At 35.4% G+C, this 24,801-nt stretch overlaps 1 protein-coding gene across 6 annotated transcripts in view; it reads right to left on the bottom strand.

The window, feature by feature from the left end:
* Positions 1-2,278: 2,278 nt before the first annotated feature.
* The window catches only part of SPAG6 (sperm associated antigen 6), a 60,928-nt gene continuing 38,405 nt past the window's right edge, over positions 2,279-24,801 (bottom strand). For 4 of the 6 annotated variants that reach the window (XM_026706248.2, XM_087916485.1, XM_026706247.2 and 1 more), the window contains 3 exons: positions 22,975-23,091; positions 18,038-18,183; positions 11,912-12,505 (listed from right to left, as the gene is read on the bottom strand). In XM_026706248.2, the coding sequence (XP_026562033.1) occupies positions 12,439-12,505; positions 18,038-18,183; positions 22,975-23,091 (330 nt within the window). In that variant the 3' untranslated portion in view covers positions 11,912-12,438. Of the gene's footprint in view, positions 5,078-8,897; positions 10,370-11,911; positions 12,506-18,037; positions 18,184-22,974; positions 23,092-24,801 lie in introns of those variants that run through there. The other 2 variants (XR_015740109.1, XR_015740108.1) reach the window with 2 other exon arrangements.

Raw genomic sequence — 24,801 nt, 5'->3', positions numbered from 1 at the left:
TTTTGCAGTTTGCTTCTAATCTTTTTATTTTCAAAGCATCTCCTCCAACAAAGTCTTGAAAAGATTTTTTTTTCCAAGCCTCTCCCTTCCCACTTGTAACAAAGGGCTTTAAATTTTTACCTTCTGTTAGAGAGCAGATTTTCCATGTCCATTTGTTAATTCCATAAGGGAGGGAGAGTAACTTTCTCTTTCAACATTTCCCTTCGCCGCTGAAAACCTCCATTAGAGACATTGTAGCATCCAAAAAGATAATAATTTTCCAGGCATTAAATATATCCTTAAAGTCCCGGTTCAGCCAATATACTAATTAATGGTGAACAAACAGGCCCACTAAGCATTGAAAAGGGCGTTAGACAGGGTTGCCCTCTCTCACCCCTCTTATTTATATTTGCTTTAGAATCATTGTTAACGCGGATAAGACAAAATCCTGAAATCCAAGGGGTTAGGGTCAAAGCAGAGGAATATAAATTACAGGCGTTTGCAGACGATATGGTTTTCTTCCTAGAGGATCCCATGGAAAAAGGACATAATCTAATAAAAGAACTAGAACAATATGGTTCAGTAGCAGGATTAAAGATTAACAGAAATAAGACGAAATTACTGACTAAAAATCTAACAGAGAACCAGAGGAAAGAATTAGAAAAAACCATGGGGATACAGGCAACAAAAAAGGTCAAATATTTAGGCATATGGTTAACACCACATAGTAAATCACTCAAAGAGAATAATTATGATAAACTGTTACAGCAAATTAAGAAAGATCTAGAATCTTGGAATAAGTTGCAGCTTTCTTTACTGGGCAGGATTGCCACAATCAAAATGAACATTTTACCAAAACTCCTTTACTTATTCCAGACAATCCCAATAAAATTACCAAAAAATTTTTTTGATGATATAAATAAGGTAACTCTTAAATTTATTTGGCAAGGGAAAAAAGCTAGAATCAGTATTAAGGCCTTACAAGATGCAAAAAGTAGAGGTGGGCTAGCGCTTCCAAACTGGGAATTATATTATTGGGCAGCCAACTTATTATGGTTAAAAGACTGGGTCAATTTACGGAATAAAAGAACTCTAGCCTTGGAAGGGCACGACCTTCAGAGAGGATGGCACGCATTTCTATGGGATGTGGGGAAAACTAAACAGGCGTACTTTCATAGACATCTTATTAGAGATTCACTATTAACTAATTGGAAAAAATATGTAAAAACATTATTTAAAAATTCGATTTGGCTTTCAACAATGGAGGCAATGGTTCATCCCAACAATTTGGATATAACAAAAGCGACTAAATATAAAGAATTATTAGATCCTTTAGGAAAATTAAGAACTCGACAGGAATTACAGGAACAGGGATTTAAAATTGATCAGTGGTTATATATACAAATCCATAGTAGATACAAACAAGATATCAAAGAATGTGGAATCTATAGCAAATTACAACACTTAGATAAAATCTTATTAGGATCAAATAAAAAGAATATCTCCAAATTTTATAAATATTTATTGGAGGTAGAATTAGAGCAAGAGATAGTGAAAGGAACATGATAATGTGGAGTAGGAATATTGGAAGAAGCATTACATTAACAGAATGGGAAAAGATCTGGAATAGAATCATTAAGATCACGAAATCTGCAGCGTACAAAGAAAATATGTATAAAATGTTATATAGATGGCACTTACCCCCTTCGAGGTTAGCGAAAATGAACCCAAACTCTAGTCCAAAATGTTGGAAATGTAAAAACATAGAGGGAACCTACTTTCATATGTGGTGGACCTGTAAAGAAGCCCAGAAATACTGGCAAAAATTAGAAAATGGCTGGAGGAGATAACTAAAGAACAAATTGAATACAAACCAGAGTTCTTCCTACTAGGGATCTCTGATAAACATTTTCTTAAAAAGACGAAATATATAATAATTCATATTCTAACTGCGGCCAGATTAGCATTTGCCCAGTGCTGGAAATCATCCCATTTACCTACAGATCAATTGGTCATTCAGAAAATATGTGACTGCGCAGAAATGGACAATTTAACCATAGCTCTTAAAAATAAAGAGTCTTCAGCATTTGATAATAATTGGAATACGTGGTATAATTGGTTATATCAGAGATAAACTGTTCAATGAGCATAAATAAGCATAAATAACCATAAATAGCGATAAGATGTGTATATTTAAAGTAAGGTAGGAGAATTGGATCTTGTAGACTGTCAAAAGAATATCTGTCTGGTTTTAACGTATTTTCTTTTTCTTCCGTCTTTTTGTTTTTTTCTCTCTTTTATACTTCTTTTTCTTCTTTTTCGGTCGCAAGACCGGCGTTTTTTTTTTTTTTTCCTCTCTCTTTCTCTTCTTTCTTTCTTCTTTTTCTCTCTCTGTTTCTTATGTAATGTTGTTATGTTATTTTTTTAATTGTAAATTCAATAAAATTTATATGAAAAAAAAAAAGAAAAGATTTTTTTTTCCAAGCCTCTCCCTTCCCACTTGTAACAAAGGGCTTTAAATTTTTACCTTCTGTTAGAGAGCAGATTTTCCATGTCCATTTGTTAATTCCATAAGGGAGGGAGAGTAACTTTCTCTTTCAACATTTCCCTTCGCCGCTGAAAACCTCCATTAGAGACATTGTAGCATCCAAAAAGATAATAATTTTCCAGGCATTAAATATATCCTTAAAGTCCCGGTTCAGCCAAGAAGACTTTCATTTTAAAACTTCCTTCTTCTTCCTCCTGCACATTCTTAATCCAGTTGCCGGCTTCTTCGTGGCGGCCATTGAGACCGCCGCTCCACCGCCTTGAGAAAAGGGGGTTATTGCCAGCTGGGGAGGGGGTCTGCGATACCTCTCAACCCCTATCCGGATCCCCCCTATCTTCAGCTACCCCAACAGGGCAGCCTTATCCTCCAAATCCGTCAGGATCGGAGGCACCAAGACGGCTAGCACAGCAGGGATCGTGGAGAAACGCGAATCCCTGCTGTCATTGAAGCCAGGCAAACAGGAAGTCCGAGAAGCACATGTTCAATTCTTTGTTTATAGAAAACATTAACTGATCTGGTAGCTCAAAAGATTGTAACAAAAATTCCACATTAATATTTCCAGCACCAAGACACTCCAGAAGCATAGAGGATTTTTTTTTACACCTTTACAGGAAAATTGTTGTTTAGTTTTGTTGTTTTTGTTTCACAATAATTATCTTGCAAGGCAGCTAAGTAGTCATGATTCTTTTTACTGGCCCACTTTATAAAGTAGATCTGGTGATAGGGTTAAAATATGCTCTAAGCCCTGCCAGCAAGGGGACAGATGGAAAATGTCAGAGTGACACAGGTCTACCTAACTCACAATACCCACTCAAACGTTTGTGGTTAAACTTCATTTGTGCGAATTTACTTGTTTTAATTAGATTTTATTATTCATTTTATTGTGTTTTCATAAACTACCCAGACAGACAAAGGGAAGGAGTAAGATACATTTTTATACATTAAATAAATACATAGAATAATTTTAGGTAGTTTCATTTAAATATGCAGTTGTTTTTCAAGTTCCTTTTGCTCCTTTTGGTATGTTTCTAGAGGAATTGTGCATTCAGCAATAATTACAGTCAAGGTAAATGGGACTGACTTTCAGATATGAATTCAGAGGATGTGTCTGCTCCCTTTCTTTTCCTTACTGTGAAATGGAGCCAGTCAATTACATTGGCCTAAGTGCACATATTTTTCTCCTTTACGGCAATGAAAGCTTTTTTTTTTCTGTCAGAGCTTACAGAGGCCATCCCAATTTATCAAAATTGCATATTCATGTTTATTGGTTGCAATACAAAAGTGGATTCCTGTTTTTTCCTCACCTTTTCAGTTTTATATCCTGGGTTTTCATGGAGATCTACTAGTCAGGTTCAAACTTGCTTCGATTTTTCAAGCTGAGCCAAGATCAGTTAAGTCATCTGCTATATTTCCTATTGAAATATTGTCTGTCATTTGGAAAAACCTTACACAGTCAGCTGTAACTTTTCAGAATTGTGAGTAATTATGGGCATGAACAGGCTTGGTGGATGGTTTGGTATGTTAAAAGACTACCAACTAATTTTATATGGTTTCATTTGATCTAGATTATTAATAATTCCCAGTTGTCCATCCTGCAGTTCTCCAAAAAGATTGAAACAGTAGACCGCCTTGCTATTTTATTACCTTAGGGCGCCTTCTTCAGCCTGAAGACCTCCAGTTATGTTAGACTACAAATCTGATCGTTCCTACAGCCTGAGGGCAGCAGTTCCTAGTGCACTGCCTAACTTATTTGAAACATACAACTCTCTGAATTCAGCAGAATTTGCTGTTCAGGCTGTAGCAATTTCTTGCAAAACATTTTGAGATTTAACAAACTGTCTTTGATCAGCAGAAATCCTAAGCTTATCTTTTAATTAAAAATGCTAATTTAGTTGCAAACACAGCTGCAGCCATTTCATTATTAGCCTGACATAGACATTCCACCATAAAAATAAATAGTAGTAGTCAGTCTTAGCTTTGATTCTATTCCAACTTTAGCTTTCTGTATAGTGTTTCTCAAACTTGGCAACTTTAAGATAGATGGATTTCCAGAATTCGCCATCCAGCTGCTTGGGCATTTTGGGAGTCTTCATCTTAAAGTGGCCAAGTTCAGGAAATACTGTTGTATATTGATCTTTTATGATAATAAAGTTAGAGTGGGGGCTCCAAAAAGGCAAAATGGTAGTCATGACTGCATAATGAAAGCCCCCACCCCTGATTCAAAGAAGATATTTGAAAAAGGGGCAGGTCACAATTGAGACTTTGGAGCCAACATCCTGTCTTTTTCCCCACTTCTTTACACGCACACACACACAAACACAAACCTCTATTACTATCATCTCAGTTGCAGTGGCACCGTGGGAGACATTGCTATTATTTCTGCTGGAGGTGGGGGAGGATGGTGGTGACAGGGAGGAAGTGCTGCCCCACCCATGTAGTAATTAGCTCTTCAAAGAAGTCCCAGGAGCTCCATCTTCAGGTCCAGGCTCTGAAGCAACAGCGCTTGCCTAGCAGAATGGAAAGCTCTTTTGTGCCTGTCTTTTCAGCTAGCTGAAAAATAAACAAATGGGAAATATCAAAGAAGGAGCCATCCGGAAAGGGATGCATGCCAAGAGACAGGCATTTGGAAAATAGTATGTTGAGGAAATGCCAGCTATTAAATACAGAAGGAAATGTGCTTTCCAAGCCTCTTACACATCTTTGTAAAGTTCCAAGATGCGTAGGAAGAAATTGAAGTCCGAAAATGTAAAATATTTATAATATAGGGAGACAGTTCTCTTTTTCTGAGAATATTTATTTTCTCCATCCCTTTGCAGGAAAAAAAATCAAACTGTGTCTTTGGTGAAGGGATTGCTAGTTTCTTATGCTCTATCACTGTTCTAATCAAATTTTTCTGCCTGTCAATGGCAGCACAACTTTCTCCCTTCTCTTTTAATCACCAATCCTACCTTTAATGCTTGTACCTGTTTCCAGGAACTAAGGAATCAACAGAGATTTGTAGTACCTGGTTGCTTCCTTTTGGCCTTCAGATCATTTCTACTATTTCCATTGTTCTCATTCATTTTAGCATCTCCCACTACATTACCACATTATTCTTTCAAATGCTTTCCTGGAATTCTTGCAGGTTTGCAGCAATTATGGAGCATGGATATCTATTGGGAAGGGGCAAATGATGCTACGTGCATCACACCCTTATTGTAAATGTCACAAATTATAGTTTATGTCATTTGCACAATGATGTCATGAGACACGTCAGTGTGGCTCATGCTAAACATTTAGAATGGGGACCTAAGTACTCGTGTTCAGGAAATGAAGGGAAAGTATAAAGAGCAAAAAAAAAAAAGACTGACTGACATACAGTAGAAGCAAATAGAATCTGAGATAATGTGAAGGAGTCCCTTAAAAACTACTGTGTTGGGATTTATTTCGGCCAATGTTATCAACAGTAGCGCCAGCATCAAGAACTGGATCTCATATAGAATGTTATTTCTATCAACCCCTCTCCCCTGTCCCCCCCCCCACATCTCTTGGAGCTTCACTTTGTCTTATTGGCTCCTTCTGGGCAATGGTATGGTTTGGACTCATAGGCAGAGGGAGGATAAAGGAAGAAGTAATGACGACAGCAGCAGAGAGGGAAATTCACAGGCTTGGAGAGCAGAGAGGAGCAAAATGGTTCTTGTTCAAGAATAGCGATAAAGCAGCCACGTTGCCTTTTCTTTTAAAATGATGTCTTATTTCAACTTGAGAAATTTGTATTTTTAGAATTAGTGGGCCCAAATGATATGGAGCAGCCAATGTGCTTTCCACTGCCTTTCCTGAAAATCCAGTCAACTAATATATAAATTGCTGCTGTCAAGAGAGCAGTGCTTTACTGAATAAACACTGTTTTTTTTAAAGCACTCAAGCAATTTAACCATTGCAGAACTGAATCCCTTTCTTAACAGTTGTGTGCTTACAGTTACATTGGAAGGAATTTTTTTCTCCACTGAACAATATCAGTTGTACTTAAACTAATTATGTTGACTAGCTGACAATTTGCAAGCTAATTTTTTATTCTCTTGGAACTATATCTATATGCATTTGTGCAATCAGAAATATATTTTGTAAATAATCAATGCTGTTATTACTTTGAAGGCAAACATTAGTAAAATTCTTAATAAGCCATCTATCCTGCTTATGTAATAAGATTTTTTCCTCTACAAATTATCTGTGAATTGGATGTGCATAATGGGGTGGGGGGGAGGCAGTGAAAAGAAAACACTGATGAGTGTAAGGTAGAAAATAACAAATCTCATCACCTAAAAGTGAAAAGTTTTGATGACCAGCCACACTTTGGAGGGGTTTCTTGCCTGTTAAAAAAGCTACTCCTTCCGTTCCTCTTATTTTGACACTTTCTGTTTGAAAGAGAAGAGGTGCACTGATCTACTTCACAATAATGTAAGGAGTTTATATTTGTTGAATTCTTAGAAAAAAGCTACTAAAATTCACTTTGTCATCAGGGTGGGTGACTGACTGCTTTCCAAGTGTCACTCAACTTCATTTCCCATATTGCCAGTGTGTCCAATAGTGAAAAAGTCTGGGCATCATAGTTCAATAGCTGGAGAATCCGAAGTACCCCATTGTTAACATGCGACTAAAATTGCTTACAATCCAGAAACAACGGTGGTTATTTTAAAAAGAAACCTAAAACAGGTTATGAGAATCCGCATATTTATTGTTAAATAGCTTTACAAGCAATGCAATTTTTATCCATTTTATTCAACTAAATATTATATACACAGGGGTGTATATGCGTGTGTGTTTTCAAAGCCAAATTCACTGGCCAGGCAATATGTGTTTTGTATGTGTATATGTGTAGACAGAGATAGTGAGAGAGAGAGAGAAATGTGTGTTTTTAGGTTAAACAGATAATCAGTGTTAGAAGGGACCCTGTAGATCATCTAATCCAACCTTGGCAACTGCCTGGGTAAGTCTCTGCCATTTTCTTGGCAAGATTTCAGATAGGTTTGAGATATGTAACTGATCCAAAATCACCCAGCTGCCTTTATGCTTAGGGATTAACTAGAAATCAGTCTTCCAGTTTCTAGGCAAATGCCTTCACCATGACACCAAACAGTTTATATATATCCAGTGAGCTAATTGGAAGATACAATATTGTTTTTACTGTAAGTAAAAAAAAACCCTCAATATTATTTAAGGGCCTAATTCACATGGTAGTTCTTTCTCTCCAGAAGACTTTGACTTCATCCATTGGAGGCTTATATATTTCCAATTTATATATTTAATCTCCCACATTCTTCATTATTCCGTTAACTGGTCTGAAATCATTTCTGTACTTTGATATGGTAGGCTGCTCTCTTACATATTACTGAATCCTGTTTTTTTTAATCTATAAGCAGAGATGTGTGTGTTTGTGTGCATATCTCAGGGTTATTCGGCAAAATAAGGCAGATTTGGAGGACACCATAAGGTGTCACCACAGAAAGTGTTGCGATATCATGACACATCAGGAGGAAGTCACGTACACAGACAACCCAATACACATACAATACACATATAGGGCGACACTATAGGAACAGCAATGTGTAAAACCTGAGTCAGCTATAGCATAAGGATTAGCCATATATGGCAATGTTTCCTGTTCCTGTGTAAAACCTGAGTCAGCTATAGCATAAGGATTAGCCATATATGGCAGTGTTTCCTGTTCCTGTCTAACCTCATGTGTAACCTAACCCCCCCCGCTTGCTGCACAATAAAAGAGAGGTGCGTAGTACTATCTGGGCTTCCTCTCACCAAAAGAAACCTTTGTGTCGCTGTCATCTTTGCCATCAAGAGGAGCCCGCCCAGACAGTCTGCCTGGGTGCAGGTCGTCAGCTGATTCATCCTGGTACTGGGACCCGCAACGCATCAAGAAAGCTCTATACCAAGCAGCTTGAAGTGTCCCCTTTAGCAGCCTCTAGGTGTAATGGAATGTATAAAAATTTAACATATTTAAATTGGTTGGTTGTTTAGTTGGTTTTCATATAAGAGAACAGGCTGATATCTTATTCATTTCTGAAAGCAGCAAAAAGTCATAGATTGCTTCTGTTCTTGTGTGTGCATATGAGCCAAGTAAGAGAAATCAATTTTGTTCTCTTTTGTTCTGTTCTGCAATTTTGTTCTCTTTTGTTATGTTCTCTGACTCAATTACATTTGCTATGCTCATTTCTATTTTGAAAATGAATGCTGCAACATGCCTTATGTTTGATGCATATCATAGTTTTGAAAAGTCACTCCTTGGCAATTATTCAGGTTCTTAACAAGTAGGGATCCTGTGAAGTTGATTCCCTAATTTGAGGACACAATGATAAAAAAAGGAGAGATGCATCTCTATGTACAGAAATCTTTATTTCAGTGAACCAAATCATTGAAGATCACCATGTGTACTCTTAACAATGCAAGATCAGTGCATGATTACTCAATAGGTTTTAAGAATTAATGGGGATCAATAGAGCCAGTATATGCTTTAATGTTTATTTAATATTAGCTGTAATACAATTGGCACATACCATAATAAGAATCATAGCATATTTGACTGTAAGGGACCTATGAGTTATAGAAATACAATTTAGAAAAATCACTAAATTGCAAATTTCAACAAACTGAGGGTGTTATCTCTATTAGTGACTTCTTCACAAACAGGAATTGAGCCTCTTCTCATAAAACTACTACTGTAGATCAATCACCTTATGAGAGGAACAAACTTCTTTCCATGGGCTAGTGGTTAGCCATTCTGTTAGACAGAATCTTAAAGTCTATAATTTGATACAGCTAAACTCTTTGAGAAAAAAAATGTCAATCTCTTCTTCAGACAGACTATTTTATGACTAACATTTTGTGAGCTACAAAAAGGTAAAACTGTTTTTAAAATATTCATTGTATAATCATTTTGCGATATTCTGCATTTTGTTACTTAACCTCATTTTGTAAATCAATAGTTGGAGAGCAGAAATATGTACATTATAATATCTTTATGTTACACTACATTTTTAGACTAGCATATTGAAACTTAGCTAGCAAAAGATGCCAGATCAGACCATGTTTAGGCCAGGATATCACTAGGTAAGTAATTACAGAAAATTGGGTGCATCCTTCTCTTTAGCATGTGTTTGGCTCCTTTCATAAACCACCTAATTTGTTTTGTTCCTAAGCATACACAAATATTGCTCAATACTAATAGCCTAATTGACATTCACAGTAACCCAAATTATAGGGCTGACTACAGCATGTGCTTTATTTTGCCAAGACCAATATTATTTCTGTATCATTTAAAATAAATATATGAAACCATTTTTATACAATCCAGTGAATTTTGGCAATATGGATAAGATTTATGGTTAAGCTTCCTTGCTTTATAAAAACAAAACAGAAAATGCAAGCTTATTTAAAAAAATGCATAAGAAATTACTAACATTTGATCCAGTAAAATAAAAAAATAAATCCTATATAAATCCTATAATAATATGGTGATTCTGCTGGATTGCACCAGGCTGATATTTTGGGTTTGTGATATTTTGGGTTCGTTGATGACTTTCAAGATTTCATGGTTTTAAGGGGAAGGTGATATAAAACAAGTACATTTAATACTTACTTTGTCAAAAATAATGGCAAAAATTTCATACTGTGAGAAAGGAAGTGATATTTGTCTGGAGGTTGAGGTTATACCTACCTCATGGCCTGCAGTTGCCCTTCCAAGAGTCCATAGCACAATTCTTAGAGGGTTTGATGACATTTCTGTAAGGAGAGGTGCACACAGTCTGTGCTCTGATTATGCTATTCTTTTTCAGGTATATTGAAGAACTACTGGAAAAATAAATTGATGTCAAATAGTCACACCTCTCAAAAGCAATTAAGGTACAGAACAACCTAATCAAATCTTAGAGCAGTTTCATAATGGTCATTAGTAGTCACAACAACTCATTCATCAAGGTAGCTCTTTGCAAGCCAAAATATAAGGTGATGTCCCATGGAGGGAGATAAGGAGTCACTACTGAAACCAGAAAATTTCTTTTAGATGTTTCTGATGGGGGTTTTGTTTTTTGGTTCCTAGGATAATACTGTCAACTCACAAAGCTTTCCTGACCTGCTCCTGAGTTGCCATAGGCAGCGGGATGGAGAATCAAGCCTCATAGCTGCATCGAGGAATTTGCACCTCAGTCAAAACAAAGCACATCCTAGCTGGCCAAAGTCAAGGCTGGCTCCACGGAGACCTGCAACAGTCGGAGGGAGTGACTTCTATAACCTGAAAAATTGCTTCATTGGGGAATGTGACTGATGACACGCCTTGGGGGGAGGTGGGGGAGGGTCAGAGGAAGGGTGCAAAGGGAGTGCAGGAGGGTCAGAGGCAGGGCTTCGCTAAGTCCATGCCGACATGGTGCTCTTAATAAACAACTAGATTTTTTCTTGAAACTTTGCTTGAGGCTTCTGCTTTCATTAGGGCATTGGTTGAAACCTTGACAAATACTCAATATTTCCTTCCTATTCCTCCTTTTCCCCTGCAATCTTCCTAATTATCAGGGATTTATTAACATACCAAGTTTTTATAACATGAAATGTAATTGTCAGAAGGAAACTTCTGTTTGAGATTGTTTGAGATTGAGTTTGACTGTTTGAGTTTGAGTTGAGATTATGATTGAGAGTGGAAAATTAAACTCCCCTTCCACTCAAGATACTTAAAATATGAGGTCAGTGATAAATCCTTTAAATAGGCATTCTTTTGGGCTGATCCAAATTTGCATGGCTTTCTGTCATTAGAATCTCCCTGAAGCACTGTATTTTCTCAGAAGTAACAGAATATATTGCCATTTGGGATGCTCTTCATTGCTTGAGGGTGTACATATAAGTAAAGAAGTCAACTGACATTCAGCTTGTGAGACCAGTGAGAAACCCAAGTGCATTCATTTTATAATATTATTTATACGCAGCCCCTGAAAAGCTAAGTTCTGTTTCTTAAATACTGAACCTTTTAACCTTCTCAAATACTGAGCTTTTTAACCTTTATATATCATGGAGACTTAGATCTGAGACAAAGACAAAAGGAAAACAATGTTGGCTTCACAAAACAAATGTTATTTGCATTTGACAATGAATATTAAATATTTATTTTTCTGTTATATGGTGCTATGTTATCTAATGAAGAGGTTGTTGGAGTGTGTTAAAAAAGGAACTACCCTGCCTTATAAATGCTGAGAAAACATTTTTAAGCAACATTCAGTACCACGCTTATCTTTTTTCCACGTTTACTTCACAACGACTTTCCAACCCTTACGAATAGTTTGTTTCCTAAATACCAGTTCTCTTAAAAGCCACTCCTAGAAGTGATAAATGAAACAGTACAACAAAAGCTTGGTTCTTAAAAGGTCAAACATTCATTGGTTTACTGCAAGTACCAGGAGAGAGACAATAGTGGGGGGAAATAATCAAGAAAGTGGAAGTACAAGAATAATAGGTAATTTCTGCTTAGACTGAACTACAAGCCCTAGCAAAAAGAACAACTCTGATGCTTACTGGATAATGTTGTAATTCTCTCTCAAAGAAGAAGAATTTGATGGTGCAAGCTATTTAGCAAAATCTCAGGTGCATCCAGAAATAGTCCTGGCCTCCCTCTACTTGGACTTGCAAAGGTACTGAGAAACACAGTTCTCTTAAAATAGGCATATAATAGTCTTTGTTCTTAGCATGAGTTCCAGAAGTCAACTGGGGATCAAAGGTGGAAAGGGTATGTCTTCCTGTTGTCATAATTGATCGGTAACATAACAGAAGGTTAAATATTTCCCACACCAGTCTTGGCCAAACTATATTTGCTTGCCACTCAAAACAAAGATAAGAAAAAGAGGGTTTTCTTTCTCTCTTTCTTATAGAGATGAAAAAAATTATAGAACTGGGTGATAATTTTCTACCCTTTCCAGAAGTGCTTCAGAATATCCAGGGGAGTAATATCTGAAAGAGAAATAGAGTTATTTTGTTAAAAAATTATCATGTTAAATATAAAGCTGCAACCCAGTGAAAAATTAGGCATACTTAAATCAGTAGAATTGTATAAAATTCAGATTGCATTTAGGAAATAAAAATTGGGCTAGAAGGCTAGAATGCTTGTTTCATAAGAGTGATTTCCTCCAAACTCACAGAAAAAAAAAATTGCATGCTCCAAGCATATTTGGTATCAGATTAGATTAGAAGTAAAGCAAATATCAAAATATTTGTTCAACCTCTGTACACTTTGTGTGGTAGGCCTGGTGTTTGCAGTTTAACAGCAGTACTTTGGAAGAGGAATCACAGGAAAGGAGCTTTGAATTCTTAGCATCTAACTGTATTTTAAACTGGACTCTGTACCTAAATCCCAAATCTACCCCAATTCTGTTTTTCCTGTTTTAACAAGAAAAGTGAGGGTCTATTTTAGGAAACCCAAATGGAAATATCTTATAACCTACAGTATATGATTCTTTACAACCTCACTCATTTTTAAAATGTACTTTGTCATTTAATTAGAAATACACATCCAGGAAGAAATCTTTGACCCTTGCTGTAAAATGCCATTTCTGTATGTTCAGTGGGGAGATTTTCTTTACTTATAATAAAACTATTCTATTTTTCAAAGATTTCTCCACAGAGAAATTCTCCACATTTCTTTAGTGCTGCCTCAACTCTTTCAAAATGTTATTTGAATTATTAATTGCTGCCTATCTATAGCTTCTTGGATAGGTAATCAAAGAATAAAAGTCCCATCTTCTCTTGGATCCCAGTACAAAGAAGCCTCCAGCTTTTAGAACAAAACAAAAAAGAAAATGTTGGCAGACAGTAAAAACTAGGAAGAAACTAGTTCTTTTGTACTTCAAGTCAGAGATGGTGCCTAAATCAAATAAATAAAATGTGCAAACCAGGCAGTAAATCCTTTTGATGGGGAAGGAAATAGTTAAACCCAATGCTAATGTGTAGATGAAGCTAAAATCATTTGAAAACTAATAAAATAATCAGACCTGCTGATATGGAATATGTACATTTTACTATGACAGTGAGTGCTACATTGTTCTTTGGTACTCTAAAAATTAGAGGACTTGAATAATTCTATTATATTAGAAACCTGACTATATTACTTGCTACTTAAATAATCAGGATTACTTCTGATTGACTTCCAGTAGTGCTCCTGTCGGGACGAAGCAGAATCCGCAATCGTTCGCGGTTTTGCTCTGCACTCACTCATTGGAGGGTCCCAATTGGGACCAGAACCACCCTGTAAGGGTGGTGAAGAAAGGGGGGACCGCCTGGAGGGTTGAGGGGAGCCGCATCTTCCCTCCCTGACAAGGTAAACCCCCTCCGAAGATGAGTTGCAGCAGTGGTCTAAAATAACACAGAAGGCAGTCTGGAAAACTAAGACTGTGCTGGAGCAGTGAAGCCATGAGCGGTGTGTGAACTAGATGAAATACATGGATGTGCTGTCCCAGCCAGTCTAGGGGAGTTGGATAGTTACTTAGGAATTGTGAGCTGTTCCCTTAAGGGAATGCATCATGGTAAATGTAATTAAAGGTATCCTGGGAAATGTAGTTCATCTCATGTGGCTACATCTGTAATCCTGATTGGTCACTGAATTGATCCTTGGTGGGTTAAGTGAGTTTTCCTCATTCTTTGTCTGAACTCTCTACCACATGGCATCTTCCTTCTATCACTACGAGATGGGTTAGGAGAAAACCATTTTTCACTGTTCTGCCTCTTGCACAGAGCTAGATTTATAGCTGTGCAGATGCTGATAGATAACTCAACGATGCTTCCATAACAAAATTCATTTATTGGTACATCAGGTATCTTCATAACTCACATTTATGACGAAGTTCATCTTTAATGAGCAATCCTTTGTATGTCTGCCTTGTATGTGAAAGATGGTTTTCTCCTAACCCATCTTGTAGCAATAGAAGGAAGATGTCCCCTTAAGGGGACAGCTCACAATTCCTAAGTAACTATCCAACTCCCACAGACTGGTTGGGACAGCACAGACAACATTAAAAGGTACCCCAGAATTAAGAAACAAATAATTTTTTATGAAAGATAGTAGAAGTGGTGATCAGAGAGAAAGAGAGAAGAAAATTAGAAACTTGCGATATTGACTTTGGATTTTGAAAATATTTAATTTAGAGGTGAAAAACTCAGAGGAAGACATTTGATTATAAACGACCTGGAAATTAAGTTGGATAATTATCTGGATTTTGGTCTTAATTGGCATAATTAAATGCTGGAATTTATTGTGTTAAAAAATTGCTAATAATTGGAATTAGCAAAATTAACAAAAGATTTAAAAAAAGGAAAAAGTGAAAAGAAAGGGTGGAATGTGGAAACAAAACTGAGAGTGCCACCTAATGGTAAAGGAAAAATTTCAGTGACTCTTTGAAAAGTGCTTGGTTTTTTAAAAAATTTGAACTTGAAATGAAATAAGAGGAATCCTATTATAATAAAATAAAACCTTGAAAAATGAAATACTAGAATACTACAAGAAAAAAACAGATATGTGAAAAAATTGCCCTGGGATTGTTTGGTGACTGGGAAAAATTGGAAAAGAAATCAATAGAAGGAACCTGGAAATAAAGATTTATGGACATTGACTGTTGAAATTAAATATAAAAGACCCTGGTTGAAATAAACTACCGGATAATTGGATTCAATGTATTAAAGAAAAGGAAAAAAAGTGCAAAAATGGGAGAATGATGCATGGATATAAGATTGGAACTATAAAACATGAGGGAAATGAAAGAAAGCTTGAAAATGTACAGTAATCATACTACAAAAATTAGAAATGGTGACACAGACTAAAGAAGAACAAAGAGAAGCAGCAGGGGAGGAGTTAAACAAAGAAGAAACCAATTCTAAAGAACAAGTGGAACAACGAACATCAAAACGGGGGGATTAAAGCTAAAAATTTGAGGTTTGATGGAAACAGCAGAAGAAGGCATTACAGAGAAAAGATCAAGAGAGGGAGGGAGACAAAATAAATAATTGGCATAAGAAATGGAGGGAAGTAATAAAGGAAAAGGGGGGAATTAAGAGAAAGGACCAGAAAATGACAGGAAACAGAAAGCAAACAAAAATGAAAAGAAATTATATAGTCAAGAGGATGAGAGACAATGGGTAAAAGAAGAACAGGAAAAGGGATTCTGCAAGGTAATGTGTTGTGATATATAAGAATATAGATTTAAAAATAGAAAAGATTGGAACTAATATTTTTCTTTAGGAATAATTGTTAAACCAGATATAGATTTAATTGAAATAGATATGGAAGTGGGAATTTATTATAAGAATATTGATTGATATTTAATAAAGTGATGAATTGAATAAAGTTAAAATGTGTTATGATAATTGTAATGGAAAGGCTATTATCAGTTTTTTAAATTAATTGAATGGATTAATATTTTTGAAATAAACAGATGATTTACAGTGTAATTGAGAAAAAGAACACGATGCGGAATCTGACAATATATATATGCATATGTGGTATGTAGTAGTTAGGAGATTATCGCTATTAATGTAGAATGTGGTTATTAAAATGATAATACTGTGGTAAATTTTCATATTATGGTAAATTTTTATAATAACTTAAAGGAAATAAATTTGGGAATGTATAAGGTAAAGGGATGGCAAGGTCAAATTGACAAATAAAGGGGACAACTTTTAATAAATAGAATATTAGTATGTGATAAACTTGCAAATGTGACAGATAAAAGTAAATATGTATAATGAATATAGAAATGAAATAGGAATTTTAGATAATATTATAAAACAAGACATAAGAATATTTAAAGAAAAATGAAAGAGGCTATGATATGAACTGGAATTGGATAAAATAAGAGTAATGAATATAAGAATATTTGAGAATATTTAAGGAAAATCAAATAAGTAATAATATGATATGAAATTGAATATGAAGGATGAGTTTGTAAATATGATCATGTTTGTATTGAAATGTAAAAACCTAGAACCACATTGTTCACCAAAAATATGTTTTTTAAATATAAAAATAAAAAAATTATTTTTTTAAAAAAGGATTACTTCTGATTAAAATCCATGAATTCAAACTGTAGATATTCTTTTAAAAAAGAAAAGCATCTGATGTATCTCAAGATAACTTCAATCAGATGAAACATACTAATGCCCAATCTAATATCGTCTTTCCCATCTTAGTCCTTCCAAACATATTAAAATTACCACACTTATGGTTAAGTTGATTGGAAATTCTGAGAGTTGTAATATTAGTTGGTATCTAGTTGGTATCAAATCAGAAAAAGTTGACCTTATATTTGTTGTTCTCAAGTTTAGGTAGCAATATCTCTAACTATGGTATGTGTTTTCAAGGGGTAGCAATTAAGGAGCTTTTATGAGACATACATTAAAAGAATTTTACAGATGAAATTAGAACAAATGATAGCATCACTTTATGGAAAATGCAGCTGACCAGTAGAGGGAGTACATATGTATGGCATAGAATTAACAATGCCAGGTATATTTTTAACTCAGTTACAATAGGAGCCAATTTATAACCAATTCATTTCTATGTATCTGAAAGCAGGACTCTGAGGGCAGGGGGAAAGGATAGGGCTTAGATTTTGACAAACTAAAATAAGCTATATGACAATGTGGAGCTACAAAGACAAGGATCTCTTTATGGATTTACTTTATCCAAAATCACTTTGATAGTCAGATTACTAGCTATCCAGCTACCATCTAGAAGTTCTAAACCATTTCTTATATTATTTGATAGTTTCCAAATAAAGATATCAACCATCTTAACATATTTCCTGGGGCCAATCCTATGCTGTCTTCTAATACTGAATTCTTGATGTTTCTATTTTGGTGGACATTAAATTAAAAATACATTTCTTGCAAAGGATTGCTTCAGGTTACCATAACCATATGCTTATAGTGATGCTATGTGACATAAACACATAAAGTGCATTACCTAGATTGAATTTAATAAATGGACAGTAATAAAGGGTTTCACACTGGGGATGATTAATAGATTAATAACAGATCTCCCCCCACCCAATTATCTTTTGGAAAAGGCTGTCATTGTACTTTGTATTTTTGAAGTATTTTATTTATATAATTATATTTATTTAATATTATAAGCCACCCAGAGTGGTAAGATACGTAACCAATAAATTAAAAAAAGAAACACAAATCAATTAAAATTATTTTAAAAATAATTCTTTGGATAAGACTTTTTCTACTTCTTACTGAAGAACTACTTCTAAATATTCCCAGGGACAGAAGTAAAATCTGCCCATAGAAATTAACATATCCCTATCTTTTAGATTCTAGAGTAAATAACAGTTCATATTCCCAGAACCACTGAATGCTTGTATAGCATTAACTATGCAACTATGGTAATGCCTAATAAAATGGCATTATTAGAAAGTTAGCTAAAGAAACTAAACTATAATTGTTTAATTATAGAATACATGAAATTAATTCACTTTCTTACAGCCTCACCTGACTATTTCTTCTGGATAACAATTATTAATTGTGTTGATATACTCTTGAAGTAGTGAGCCAGCTTCTGATTTTATCTCCTGAACTTTTTTAAGACCACCACTTGTTACAAAAAGACGCCGGGCTTTGGAATCATGTGGCAGAACCTATTTAAAGAAAACAAATTCAATAATTCAATTTTCCTACTCAAAAGGCATCTTATTTCCTTTGAAGCTTAATATTAATGTGAAGCCAAGATGCAAAAGCGCAAGCATAATTTAGCAAATGTTTTTCATTCAAGCCTCAATTAACAAATGAGGATATGAGCATTGTTGCCAAAAAAAGAATATACAAAGGAGAAAAATATGTTGCTGACTTGCAATTGTGGGTTTTTTAATTTATTATTTATTCCTGAAAATGACATATATCAAGAGGTAGTGCTCTCTCTCTCTCAAATTCTTGAGTTCACACAGCTGTCGCTCAAAAAACACCAAGAATATTAAACAGTTCTTGACTTGTTTAGGGACAGGTTATAAAAGCACACAGATGACAATTGACAGAAATAGAGTTACAAGAAAGCAACCCATCTTTTCTGTTTTAAAACGAACAATCTAAGAACATCAAAAGTGGGTCAGGCCACTATGGAAAGTAACAGGTGAGGTCATAATGGCTAAGAGGCACATCAATTTGAGTATGAATATCTAGTTCATACACATAGTTAAAAGCCAAGACTATACTGCCAACTGATCTATCTCTACAAAAGAAATATCTCAAGAAGAGTCAAGGATGCAACCACAATTCATGATGAATGGAAATATTGTGTCTTCCAGAAGAGCATGTTGTAGTTTGTTGAAGAAATGTCACTTAATAGCACCTCTTATCTGTTGGGGCATCTGCCCTTTGGAACATCATTCCCACAGAGGTCAGACTAACTTGCTGGCCTTTTAGAAGAGCTTGAAAACATCTTTGCTATCTAGCCTGAAGATCCTGTAATATGGGTGTTGCTAGAAAAGTTGAGTGTGCTGCCCTACTGACATTTTTAATAGACTCCATTTATTTTTTTATTATATTTATTAATTATCTTGTATTATGGTGCAGTGGTTAAAGTGCAATATTGCAGGCAAAACTCTGCCCATAGCCTGGAATTCGATCCTGATGGGGCTTAAGGTTGATACAACCTTCTGTCCTTCGAAGACTGGTAAAATGAGGATCCAAAATGTTCGAGTCAACTTGCAAATAATCCTTCTTCATTTTAAACCATCCAAAGAGTGCTGTAAATCCCCTCAGGGTGTATATCAGCCTAAATGCTTTATGCTTTCTTATTATTATTTTATGTTTTTAATTTTATATATTACTCAGACATTATGTCAAATGAACATCTATATAAATTTACCAAATCTATATATATAAAAGCGAAATACCACTCATGCATCATCACAAAATCTCCAGAACCGTAAGGCCTACAAACTTGAAATTTGCAATGTATGTTCCTCTTGGCTTCTAGGTGCTCACTAAGAAAGGATTTTTCGAAATGACCATCAGAGCATTAGTATTTCCTATATTATTATTAACACGCTCTGATGCTCAGGAGTTCTACTCCCACTCCCCACCTGAAAAGAAATCCATTCCAAATGAAAAAAAAAAAACCAAGCAGAGGAGTTTCAGTTTCAATTTTAGTTTCACAGCAGCAACCAGCTTTAGTACAGAACAGTTAAGCTAAGTTACGCCCAGATTCCTTGCTGTCTTCTTGCTCACACAGCAAATACTGTTTCAGTTTCCCAACAGCCCTAAATTCTCTCACACATTGACAGGGCGCTAGCCAGATGAATAATGATGGATTCTGGGAGGCAAGGCACCATTCCACCCCCCTTATTTTCCTGTCACCTGTCACTTATTTTCCTGTCACCTGTCACTTTGCTATTTCTGAACATGAGTCTGCTTATCTTTTTAACGTTTAAGTGATAGAAAAAATAGTAAATCTGACTACATTTTCTGTAAGACCATTGTGAAACAGACATGTTTGGGGTGGAGCTCCTACCAACTGTTACATTTGGGCAGCATTTTATCAATGTTGGAGAAGATTGATAACATGGTAAAGAGGTTACTTGGAAGGGAAGGGAAACTAGCATAGCTCTTCCCACCAACTAGCATAGCTCTTCCCACCAACTTCCACAAAAGTGTTATAAGGAAATATTGCTAGCAAGCAGTTGTAGAACCTGAAAGTATCCACATACTATGGCAAAGTAGGCAAAATAGTCAATCTCATTGCAGTTTATGAAATATTCTTTTGTAGGACTACAACAAGCAACTGAAAGCAACTATTACACTACTGTTTATAACAACAGAGTTATTATTCAGCCTCACACACACACACAATATCCATGTGGAACTTCAATCACAATATTACACCTGTCATCTTAACTTTTTTAATATACCCTTTGAACATCCCTGAGTACAATAGTGCCTTCCTATCTAGAAACTGGCCTACAAAGGTTCTCAAACATGGGCACTTGCAGAAAATTAAGGAGCCAATATTAAGCCCAAGATGTTCTTGACAAAGGAAAGTGCAATCTTGCTTTAAAATAGGGACTCCAATTTTTCAGAGATAACATAGGACAGATAACTGATTATTCTAGCAATCTGAGAAACAGGAACTATAGGATAAGTGAGAAAAACTGAACTTGCTCAAAAGATTTGGCCTTATTATGAAATGCTTCAACCTCTAGAAGTATTTATATTTCAAATTCAGGAGCAAATTACAATTGTCAGAGGACTGGGGAAGCCAAAAACATTGATACAATAGAGGGAGCCACGTTGGAAATAGTAGTTATGTGAAACTGAAAGTCCAACTTCTATCTTCAGTGTAGTTTTTGTGTCCAAGTAGGGACCTTAGTTGAAAATGCAGTCTGATTTTGAATGTGAAAGGAAGAGGGGAGCTTAATCTGGAGGTCTTTAAAATCTGCTCCCACAATAAAACCTACAAATGGCAATAATGGTTTGCCATGCTTGCTTAGAACTGGTGTGGAAACAAGTTCAATGTGCTGTTCCCTGGTGTAGAGATTGCACAAAGACTATCTACTTGGTTAGTCGCTGCAGAGGAGGCATTAAGGAAAAGGCAGCTTTAGTATCCTAAAAATGAAGATGAAAATATAATAACAATAGATGAAAATGTGGGAAACATCTTTCCAATGGAGATGCTACTTTCTGTAATCCTCAAAAGGAATTGAGATGATGAGAAGCAGCATTCTGCTTATATGGCCTATTTGATAGATGTTCTGCACTGATGCAGTATCCACTTGTTAAAGCACAACAGCCACAAATATCTATTTTGTATCCAAAAAGTATAAAGAAGAAGAAAATACATTACTGTACTCAAACAACACTGTGGAGAAACTTACAATACTTTAGTTCAGTTTGCAATATGAATATAAAACTTAAAAATGAGTACTATAATAATGAGGTGACTAATAACTCTTATCTGATTTTGTTTATCACTGACAAATATTATGCTCACATTTCTATCAGTAAAGAAACATGACAATTTCATCTTATGCATGAAAATATATTTCACCCAATTCAAAATATTTTATTTTTGAACTTGGTATCATTTAAATTGAGTCTAACAGCTTTGAAATACCTGGGATTAGGATTCCCTATACATAATTATTTCTGTCTGCTTTATATTATACATTAGCTTATTTAATTGATCTAATCATACCATAATTTTCTTGATAAAATCTTAAAAACACACAGGATATTTTTTTTTAATTCATTTTGCTCTTTACATTTTACACTTGACATTCATTAAGCAGTGGTGTGGATTTATAATCTCTAGCAGACAGAGCCAATTCAGGTGATAACCTTCCAACAGTGAGGAGAACGAATTTGTATCATTTTGTCTTTCTCTCATATATGGGGTATTTTCCTCCCTCACATATATGGAGCATTTCCCCCCCTCACATGTATGGGTATTCCCTCTTCCCACATTTATGGGGTATTACCCCCACCACCACCACCAAAGATGGTCCACCCTTATGTAAAACTACAAAAGCAGGACTTCGGTGAATTCTAATGTTCATTCCAAGTCAACTTTCTGCTGAATTAGAAAAACACAAACTCAAATAAACCAATTAAATCCACCCACTTTAAGATATTCTGTGTCAGAATCAATCACAGCTGACAGATATGCATTACAGACCAAAATCAGATTAGTTTTCATATGTTTTATTCTAAACCATTGAGATACTATGGTATAATAGGACTAATAAGTAAATAAATGGAAATACTTCTCCTCTTTAAAAGCATTGGTAATTCTTTATGATAAAAAAGCAAAAAGGTAGCTTAGTTTCATACTTTCTTTTGATTCCCTTATTAAACACTCTGAGACCATCCAGGTGGGATTGATTACAAGGCAAACTATCACCCAGCAATCAGAGTGGTCCTGAGTGATGAGATTAGCCATCTATCGGACAGACAGGGCAAGTCTTCCATTCTTTCTTAGGTATGAAGGCATAGAGTCTAATTAACAAACTTGCTGATAAAATAGAGAGGTTTTTAGCAAAGATTCTGGCCTTTGATCCATTACAACCTGAATCCAAAACCTGGTCCTTGATAGCTATGTCCATTCAAGCCAAATAGTTCTTTTGTGGCCCTTGAACTGTTGTTTTTGAGATTATTAGGCCAATATAAATAATATGGCTACTCTTGCTTAATCTGCAAAACAGGATGCTTTACCTCTGCACCCTCTGATCTAGGTCAGAAAGAGCCACTGAGCTTAGGAACAGCTTGTCAAACAGTTACTGAAACCTTGCCCTCCCCCAAAACAGTCTCTGAAGAATCCCAACTGAAAAAGGGAAATGCAATAATGGAACCATACAAACCAAACAGTCCGGGGAAGTTTTCTTCTGACAGCTGCCACCATTCTTAAGAAGGAATATTGATCTTGGAATGATTCTTACCTTGCTGAACTGGCCAACTATGTGTTTCAGGATATTGGGGGGAGCATCATGTAGCAAGGGCTCAAGAGCTGACAGATGAGTACACTTCTGTAAAATATTCTTCAAGGCTTTCTTAGCCTATCAAAATACAAAATGTCCTCAGTAAGACATCAATACACAATCACCACTTATAAAAACTAAACTTGTATTATTTCTACAAGGCAAAAAAACCTTATAACTATTTTCCAAGCACAATACTTGAAACATACTTCTTGCAAATGTTTAAAAATTATGTTTGAAGGTAGCATTATAATAAACATATAAATGTACATTAGTGGAATTTTTTAAATGCCAATCATAATAATCCTACTTTTATTTTGGATTATGTGGGTTTCATTTTGTAGTTCTGGTGAATTTAGAAGTTCAAATACTCATTCTATTGGTAAGCTAAGAACCCATTTCGTCCTAGCTTACCAATACCAAAGAAAGACAAAGGGAGACACTGACTTACTCATGTTCTAACCCTAATCCTAACCCTTTTATATGATTCAAAAATATTTACCACTTGATTAAACTTGAAGGTTACACTTACTGAACTATTAGATCACATGGACATAAAGGAAATAGACTGACCAACATTTGAAATGGTTTACCAAAGAACAACATATAATAATAGGATTTGGACGGAGTATTACAAACATCTTTCTATTTTCTGCTATGATATTTTGGTGTTTATATATTCTCCCAGTGATGATCCATTAGTTCTAGGGGTTGACACCAATTTACCAAAGCAAAGAGGGTTCAACCCATAATTGAAAAGTTTGTCATTGCATTGTCTACCTCATGTGCTGTATTGCAGAGAAGCAGGGCAATGCTTTGTAAAGCAAATTATGCCAGTGGTACTAAGAGATGATTGGGATAGGGTCTGAGTATCACTTTTATGAGATTTCCATGTTTCTGCAAAGAAAGTATTTAATTCTGAATTGATCTGGTGCCCAAAGGCTCTAGCCCTCTCTGCCTTGAAATATATGTTCTGAAGAGGGTTCTAAAGGGCATATGGAGAAAAGTAGAATCTGGAGAAAAGCAGAATATCTGGACTGTACAACTTTAGCAGGCTGTATAAGCAGTATGCTACCCATACCATGGGGACTGGGGAAACTTCCTCTATACTTCGACTAACAAAGTTTGCTCCCAGTCTACACCAAATGTCATCAGTTTAATCTTCCTCTGCACAGATACATCTCAAGGCACATCTCTTAGCGTGTCACAGACCATGAGAATAAAACACTGAAATAAACATTTTATATTTGGTTTCAGTTATGACTTTAGCTAGATAATTGTGAGAAAAATATGTTCCCTAGCCCAGAAAATTAATAAAATAAACTGACAGACAGAAACACATTCATACATAGGCGGAGAGGAAAACAAACATGGATTATTAAAGTTTATGCACCTTTGAATGTTTCTAACGTAAGGAATGTAATTTTCATTTTTTATTATTTTTCATGACTTACACACTTCTATATACATTAATTTGTATATTATAAACTAGCTACTCTCGACAAAAGGAAGCATAAGTCTGGGGAGGCCTCAAAACTTTCTATGACTCACTCATTATGATGTCATATCCCTTGCAACAGAAATGGTAAATACCAACACTGATCTTAAACTGAATTTTTCTTCGAAAGAAGGCCCAATTGACAGGTCACTGAGCACTGGAGGGAGCTATTTCCATGTAGCTTCTTCCCTGGCTGTTCTGGTTATGGCTGGTCCACACTCAAATCAGAATGAGATGACAGGATCCTGACTATATCATTTCAAATTATATTTGTTGAAGTTTTTAACCAT

This window comes from Pseudonaja textilis, chromosome Z (genome assembly GCF_049901715.1).
Source record: "Pseudonaja textilis isolate UNSWEBS1 chromosome Z, rPseTex1.2, whole genome shotgun sequence".
NCBI classification, from domain to species: domain Eukaryota; kingdom Metazoa; phylum Chordata; class Lepidosauria; order Squamata; family Elapidae; genus Pseudonaja; species Pseudonaja textilis.
The sequence above is the reverse complement of the archived record's forward strand: the minus strand, read 5'-3'. Positions and strand labels throughout refer to the sequence as shown.